This window comes from Camellia sinensis, chromosome 10, assembly GCF_055761805.1.
Source record: "Camellia sinensis isolate YWXY chromosome 10, ASM5576180v1, whole genome shotgun sequence".
Taxonomy (NCBI): Eukaryota; Viridiplantae; Streptophyta; class Magnoliopsida; order Ericales; family Theaceae; genus Camellia; species Camellia sinensis.
Genome location: NC_138970.1, coordinates 146239157 through 146247706, shown reverse-complemented (window position 1 = coordinate 146247706; position 8550 = coordinate 146239157). Strand labels below are relative to the sequence as shown.

The following is an 8550-nucleotide window of genomic DNA, read 5'->3' as shown; positions in this document are numbered from 1 at the left end:
TTTTTTATGAAAAGATATGTAAAAAAATATAATTTTTAACTATAATTGAAAATTGTCAAATGAGACTTAAATAAATAATAAGACAAACATCACATCTAAACTATAATTATTATAAAAATAAAAATAAAAAAGTTAGCTATGATTTTAAATATAATTTTTTTAACTAAATTAAAATAATAAAAAAAATCAAAAACCTAATTAACTTCTCAGGCCAGGCGTATACCAAAGGGGTCCATCATCCTATAATTCCTCTTCCACTTCCACTGCCACTTCCACTTCCACTTCTCCTAGTGGACGTTGGGTGCCCGAAAATAGTCGGGTCGGGTCGGGTCAAATCGAGTTTCAGGAGCTTCAGAATTCTTCTTGACAACGTCACCTATATAGAGGCGGGACGATCGAATCGAATCTATCAAAAACAGTCCCAGAGAGAGAGAGAGAGAGAGAGATTGCAACAGTTCGATAATGGTGCGAAACTTCAAGTTCTCAAGTTCTAGCCCCTAATCTTCCAAGTACTGTTTTTGTTTTGTTTTTTTTCTAGGGTTTCTGAACTTGATTTTCGATTTCTGTGTCTTACAGGCCGAATCAACCGAAGAACTCGAACCTCTCTTCGATTACCACCGTGTTCAACCCTTCGATGTTGTCTGCCTCGACGGTCTCTCTCTCTCTCTCTCTCTCTCTCTCTCTCTATATATATATATATATATATGTATGTCTCAGACATTTGTATTTTTGGAATTTGCAGATGATTGTTCAGATTCATCCCCAGCTTTCTCTCCCAAACGAAGGAAGCTTTCGTATACCGCTGTAAAGCTCTCTACTTTTTACAGATTTTATTGAATTTGAATGATTTAGCAACTTAGAATGTGAGTCTTTGTTTGAAATTGATTTGAGTGTTGGTATTAACTTGAATTTAGGTTGAGACGGTAGATAAGAATGAGAAATTCATGGAGGTTGTTGATTGTGAAGATAAGGAAGAGGATGATTGGCTACCTCCACCTCCTAAAGTTTCAGCTGATACACTGAAACTCGGTGAGGATTCAACTATAAAGGAGTTGAGGTATAGTCCCTCTTTTGGTTTCAACTTAATGGGTTAGCTCAGGAATTCATTTTATGTTTTGTAACCCTTTTATCTCTATCTTTCAGTACATATAGTTTAAAGCAGCTATGAATTTTATTACTTGTGTGTGCATTTAGTGCTTTAATTGGTGAGAGCATTCACTGAAATGACATGAAAACAATTAAGATTGTTTCGGCCTTTTTTGGCAACATTGCTTGTTAGCCTAGAAGTCAAAAGGTCACTAAAAAAATCAAAAAACTAACAACCTATATCAAAAAGTCAAAGATTTCTTTTTATCTTTATTTTTTGCATATCTTTTCCTAAAAAATCAAAAAATCATCCCAAACATACTAATTTTTTTTACATCATATTTTAGTTAAAAAGTCAAAAATTACTAAAAAAGCCTGTTCCCAAACAAGGCCAAGTAGCAAAAAAACAAAAAAACAAAAAAAAAGGAAGCCAAAAATTGTAGTGAGCTGTAGATATTTTAAAAATAGTTTTATGTTCTCAGGGTTGTTGTGAAAAGCTGTTTTCGGAACTTGAGTAAAAAAGAACCAATTTTCAAGAAACACAAGAAATTTGATTTTTTTTTATTTTTTATTTTTTTAAACTTAGAAATATTAAATTGACTGAAAACACCAAGTACTCAACATTTTTACAGTTAATAGAAAACTTGCTTTTTAGACTAGTTTTTTGAAAACTATGCCAAGCAGGATTGTTAGGCTTAAAGGAGCTCAAAGAGGTGTGAAGTGATAGTCAGTAATGAATAAATAATTCTCAACAATGTTTGTCCATGCTCTATTTTTGTTACCATTCATCTTGGGAATGATGGGGAATACAACGAAAACATGAAAGTTGATGTTCAAATTTGTGTTACCAGAAAACGCTAATCCCCTAACGCATTACGTATTGGTACGCACGTTTCGAAACATGGAACACTTCCTTTCCAAAACGATAAATTTAGTGATCTGAAGTGATCCCAAAGTTTTTTCAATATATTTCCTTAAATGTTATCTTAGGAGGAAAAAAAATCAAATATAATGAATTAAAATCTAAGGGGAGTTATGTTTTGACAAGACAAAATATCAACAATGAAAAAAAAGTAATAATGCATTTTATTTGATGCCTAATAAATAGTTAAAAGAAAATTACTCTAAAAATATCTCAAATTCTTAAGTGTAATATATACAAGTGTACCCCTATCATACCACATGTTAGAGTATGTGATGTATCACGTTCCTGTTACCGGAACGATACACATTCCAGGTAACATAGGTTTAGATTTAAGTTGGGAATCTAATGAATTTATCATTGGAAATCTAGTGGACATGTATATTTCATGGGATTGATTGAAATAATTCATGATCTTGATGTAGATTGATGGAGGTATCTTTTCTGTGTCTCCTAATAAACATGTCTATAGTGTGACTTCAATATATATATCAATGGATTAAAGAATACATATCCCAAAATATAAGGCTTACATTACTTGTATACAAATAGGTAAGCAAACTAGTACTTTCTCATGTTTAAAATAAACATTTTTGCTATCTTTGGAATGGCATTTCTATAATGTAAATAGGCTTCAATCATCAGCTGAATCGCTTATATATATTTCATAAGTTCCAACAGTTCTGTGAATCTTTGATTTTTTTTTTGTTCTTCAATGCTTTAACACCTTGGTTGCTACTTCCTCTGACCCTTTACATTAGGATAATACATTTTAAAAGAGTAGATGAGTAAGGAGAAACCAGTTTTTACAGTCAGCATAATTGTGAATCTGAATTTGAATCATCTTTGATATTAAAGTAGTTCACTTTTTTCAATGCTTGTTACTTGGTGGCATTTAAGAATTGTGCAGCCATTTTCTTGTACTCTCTATCTGTTTTCTTCACGAGTGTGTGTGTGCGTGTTTATTTTTATATTTTATTTTTACCCTATGTACCTCGTATGCGTCAAAATTCAATTTATCAGCAAAATTTCTAATTCTAGCTCTAAATTCAATTTATTTCACTTATGAAATTAATCGATCATTTTTGGAAATTTTACTCTTCATTGGGAAAATCCCAATGTAATCATCCTCTTACACAGCTTCAATTGACAACTAAGACATTGCTAGAGGAAGTCTACTGATGGCTACCTGGAATACTGAAGCTTGTTAACAATTTATACATATATCTGACATAATAGTCTCACATTTGTTCTCCAGGCTCCGGCTATTCTTTCCTTGTCAGGTTGTTTTCAGATAGTCATTTTAGTGATGTTGTCTCCAAATATAGTACTGTTATTTTACGGTTACAAGTGGTGTAATTGTCATTCCATTCCAGCACCTTAACAAGTGTATAACCAAATATGGGAATGGGGGTTCCATTCCCACATCATTGCATGTTGATAAGTAATCAGTGGAACGGGAATGGGCATTCCATTACAATCCATCTTGTATTCCATGATTTCCATCCTTGCGTACTAAATGTGGCCTCGATGTATATTACAACTTGTAGTGGGAATTGTGTAATTTTCTTTGAGGTCTTTTAAGTTTTAGGATATGGCATGCATTTAAGCTTTGACTATCAGCTATATCCATATTTGTCAAAATATTGCATGTTTTGCTATGTTATAGCCTAGTAGGTTTACGTATCTATGGATTTTTCTTCTCATTTTACGTTATGACTAAGTTTGATTTATGCAGGTTAAAGAAGCAGGAACTAGCGTCATTCGCCAAGTCAGCTGAAGATGTCTTCCGTGCTGTAGAACAATCTGTGAAGAGAGATTTTAATACTTCTTCTGTGCAGCTTGCTATAGAAAGTGCTGCTGACCAGCCGTCAAAGCCTCCTTGTGAAAGAGCTAAAATAGTTATTTCAATACAGGAGAAGGAAGGAATCAAGCAATTTCGAGTTTACAAGGTATACTTTTTTTTATTTGCATAAAGTTTGTTGAACTTTTTCACAGAATAATCATCTAGTTGTCATCTAGTTCTCAACTAGTATGTTACTAAGTTACCTATCAGACACCAAAACTGATATTCATTTGTTTGTTACGTACTTGATATTTCTAGAATTTATACAAATTTTTTTTGTGTGACAAAACAGCTTCAACTGCAGTAGAAAATGATAGTGGCATGCAAGAAAGAGAATTTTCATAATTTCTATATGTGCTTTATGTAGTCCATAACATTTCATCCTATGTGGTAAAATTAAGATGGGTAGTATGGATGGTAGCATTCAGTCAATTAAAAGAAGCCCATCTATAATTAGAAGAAACTAAATATAAGCGGGTTTGATAAAGCTTTTCATGAAGGACTCTTATATTTCTAGCAAATTGGTACGTTTTTGTGCCACATAATCAACACAGACATTAATAGAGTGATGTAATGCAGGGTTAATTTTGAGGAAATCTCACCTTGATGCAACAAGTGCTCCTTTTTATTTTGGCACAGAAAGTTCTGTATCTTGTATTTGTACCACTAAGGATTTTGTGGTAAGATGATTGTGATATCCAAATACAAACTTCCAAACTCATTGAAAATTTTGAGTAGCCACCGAAAACTCAACCTAAAACAGTTTATGAGGAACAACAAAGAAGGCTATGATGGAATACATAAGAGAAAGAAATTGGTAGGAAAACTCCATTATTTTCTGTAATGTTATGTTATTATATCGTATCAATGATTATACTTGACAAAATATAGCTTGGAAAGTACGTTCCCCTCTCTCTCTCTGTGTCTCTCTCTCCATTTAGTGAAAAAATTTGCAAGGTCACAATTGTTTGAATCCACTATTCTTCATTAAAGATTTTGCTTCTGATGACAGTAATATACCCTTGAAAGCATATTTCTGAATTAGTAATTGGATTGTTTAGAATTAACATATTTGCTGTTTTCTTTGAAAAACAAGTCTTTTATACAATTTGTTTTCCCCTTTCTGGCAAGTATGCATCTTTTTTTCTTTTGTACCTAAGTTACGCTATTTGATAGTTATTTCTTTCAATTTTTAATATTATAGATCATGTAAATGATACTTATCCTATTTACTTAGGATGATAAGTTCGAGCGGCTATTCAAGATGTATGCAGAAAAAAGTAAGCTTGAGTTACAAAAATTAGTTTTTTGTTTTGATGGGGATAAAATTAGTTCAACAGCAACTCCTGATGGCCTGGGGATGGAGGATGATGACATTATTGAAGTGCACGTGAAGTCGAACTGATTGAAGTAAGAGATCACTAAATCTTATCCCCTACTTTACCTTTTGTGCCATTTAATTAATTGTGGGATCTTCTTTTTTATTTTAGCTTATTTTTATTTTATTGTTATTTGTTGCATAGCATAGCACTAATTTTGAAATTAATCCAGTTTAAACAAAGTTAACAAACACACATGCATATGTTTATGTCCATAAAATGCATCAAAAGTACATTACTCCATCCATAGCTCAAACTCAGCCTGCATTTCACTTTGGGCTTGAAATCTGGTTAAAGCCTGGCTCAGGTCATTCCCAATGAAAGCTCAACCATAAATTCAGCAGACTTGGACTTGCTTGGCCCTATTGACAGTCTTTCAAGCATAAATAACTATTTCCAGCACCACTTTAACTTAGAAATTACCAATTTTAGATTAACTCCAAACATGATTATGTAACATGGGTTCCATGTGAAATTCATGGCACCTAGGTGCGACTGTCTGAAAAAAAAAAGTGACATCTACAGGTCATGAGCATATGTAACCTTATGCTTGTGCAACATAGTCCCAGTAGTAAACTATCTAATAGCAAAATCACATCATATCAGCATTCTAATAATTTTGTTGTTTTTAGTGTCGTCATTAATTTGTGTTGATGTTCACCTAATTACTTGATTTGGATACTTGAACAGTAAAAGTGGGCTGTGTTATGTTTGTGCATAATTTTTCTTGGTTCCAAGTTCCAGTTGCGGTATAGGCCTCATAGCAAGCTTCGATTTTTATTTTTTTGGGTAAATTACAAATATACCTTCTGAGGTTTATTAAAAAGACAGATTTCCCCTTCACATTTGAGAAAATTAGATCTCACCTCTTGAGATTTTAAATGACATAACAAATGGCCCTTTCCGTTAATCAACCATGAAGTCAAATTAACAAAGTATATGATGTAAGCAATTCTTCTTCAGAAATGTCTATATTAACTTTTATGAAGTTAAACAATTATTTTTCTTTTTTCTTTTTCCTGTCTCACCTTATTCCCCATTTTCTCTCAACTAATAACACCACTTTGCCCAACCATCACACCACCCTCTCCCTTCTCAATCAACCCCACTTGTCTACATGCATTTGGCGTGTCGCCGAGGAGGGTTGGTGTATATTGTGGTGGTATAGAGAGAGATTTGGTGGTATGAAAATGAGAGTAGTATAATAATTTCATTTTGGTATTAGTGGGTATTTAGTTAATTTTATTTTTTCGCTATGTCAGTTGTAGGAAATTTTTACAATGGAATATTTATAAGTTCCAGAATGTGAAGGGATGAATCTGTATTTTTATTTTTGACAAACCTCAGGAATGTATTTGTATTTGTAATTTACCTTTTTTTTTTCTTTTTCTTTTTTTTTTTACGAGTAACTAGCTTTTGATTTAAATTGGCACTTCACAATTGGCCGGGATTTGATAAAATTACATGGAAGAATAAAGTAAGTTCCAAAGAACAAAGCTAGAAAGAAATCCAATAAGTGAAGTTACACTCAAGTGTGAGAGTTCCTGATGCATCAAGTGTTATAATTAATTCCATATAAGTTCCAAAGAACAAAGCTAGAAAGAAATCCAATAAGTGAAGTTACACTCAAGTGTGAGAGTTCCTGATGCATCAAGTGTTATAATTAATTCCATATAGCTAGATTCTGGCAAAATTTGTACCTAGAGGCTAGAAGACTTGGAGACTGCATTTACCCCACAAAAAAAAAAAAAAAAAAAAAAAAAAAAAAAAAAGGAGATAGCAGATAGCTTTATGCTGTGTTTGGTTAGAGGATTTGGGAAGGGATTTGGAAAGGGAAAGGGAAAAGGTGTGTGAAAGTAGGTGAAATATAGGCATATTTTATTTATATTTCACCTATCTTTTCTATTTTCCTTTCCAAATCTCTCCCCAAATTCTCTAACCAAATACAGCATTAGAGTGCCACAAAATGATTCCTTGCTTATTTACATCTGGTTAAAAAAGAAAACGGAAAAAAAGAAAATTTTAGAACTAGTATATAGCTTTAGAGTGCCACAAAATGAGCTTGTTTTGTTACTACATCTTACGTTGTCTTTTTGATGCTGCAAACAAGTAATTTGTCTGTGCCATCTTACAAATTGAAATCTTCTCTGCTTGGTTTCAGGTTTTCACTTCACCGGCGGCACTGACTTGACTTTGTGTTCTTGTATGAGCTCCATGGTTATATTGTTGAATTATTTTCAATCTCTTTTGATAAATGTCTTCTTTGATTTGTTGATTAGTCAACTTTGACGTCAAAGGTGTGTATAGCTTCGAAGGATGTTTTTGCTGTAGTAGTTTTGAAGAAAGCCTCTAATCATGTAAAGACAACATGTGGTTAAGAAAGAACAACTTTCACCCAATTATTCATCCTCGTGTAATCGTTTACATTTCGAAAATGCATGTTAATTATCCGTTCTTCTATTTGTACGGGAATATCATGTGAGAGGATTGTGTGTAGATCTGTGATATGTTATTTTATATTTGACAGAGGATTCTCTCTGGTTTAAAATTAGATTAGAGCATTTTGTTGGGCATCCGTGGACCCACTACATAGCTCACATTTATGTTCCGAACCATTTAATGTGTAAGGCTCGTTAAATATTTTATTTTTGTAAAAAAATACGTTGTTCGGATATCGATAATCATTTGATCAGATTAAATATGTCAAGAATAAATATAATTTTAAAAATAAATTATTGATACAAATGTATCTTAATCAAGTAATTATTAATATTTAATTAATATAATTTTTTATAAAAAAAAATACTTAATGAGTTTTATACATTAAACTATCGAAAAACTCCAACTGACAAAAAGCCTTACCCTTTATATTTCTTTGACTAATAAGCTCAATGGACGTAGTAAGAAGAGCATTAATTGCAAATTTTACATGCTTATTATTTGGACCCGCATGAAAAGGGCTCTACTAAAATGCTATAACATAGAGGCTTGTAAAGTTCCCTGCATTGAATTATAACTGACGTATGGGAAAATTAGTGTATTTTTATATTGATTTAATTTTTTCATATAGTAAGCTACAAAGCGGAAAAAAAATATTATATCACGTCTTTTTAAAATATAAATTATTTCATATAATTTTAAAAATTATATCGCATATTTTTAAGTTTTTAATCATATAATAAATTATTCTTTTTATAAAAAAAATTATCAAGTCAATTAATAATTTTTAATAATATTATAAATATAATTTAATTAATAATTTAAGTAATTTTATTATTGTATAAAATAGTAGTTATAAATTTTATTTTTTCTATTAA

The 8550-nt window shown here is 31.7% G+C and overlaps 1 protein-coding gene across 2 annotated transcripts; it reads left to right on the top strand.

Annotated features, from left to right (window-relative positions):
* The first annotated feature begins 219 nt into the window (after positions 1-219).
* Positions 220-7693, top strand: LOC114298698 (Ubiquitin-like superfamily protein). Of its 2 annotated transcripts, none has more exons than XR_014342711.1 (7): positions 220-465; positions 577-652; positions 743-804; positions 915-1057; positions 3747-3960; positions 5092-6812; positions 6911-7693. XR_014342711.1 is itself a non-coding variant. In XM_028243315.2 (7 exons), exons 1-6 carry the CDS (start codon positions 463-465, stop codon positions 5257-5259), a joined length of 666 nt encoding a protein of 221 aa, XP_028099116.2. In that variant the 5' UTR covers positions 220-462; the 3' UTR covers positions 5260-5264; positions 7395-7693. The 2 variants fall into 2 exon arrangements, 1 of the variants encoding a protein (XP_028099116.2); XM_028243315.2 differs by having other exon boundaries at positions 5092-5264; positions 7395-7693.
* Positions 7694-8550: the final 857 nt, after the last annotated feature.

Bases quoted from the DNA above. Each gene is read 5' to 3' on its own strand.
- LOC114298698 (XM_028243315.2), top strand. The intron at 1,058-3,746 runs GTATAGTCCCTC...TGATTTATGCAG, and splicing joins TCAACTATAAAGGAGTTGAG to GTTAAAGAAGCAGGAACTAG. The intron at 3,961-5,091 runs GTATACTTTTTT...CTATTTACTTAG, and splicing joins AGCAATTTCGAGTTTACAAG to GATGATAAGTTCGAGCGGCT.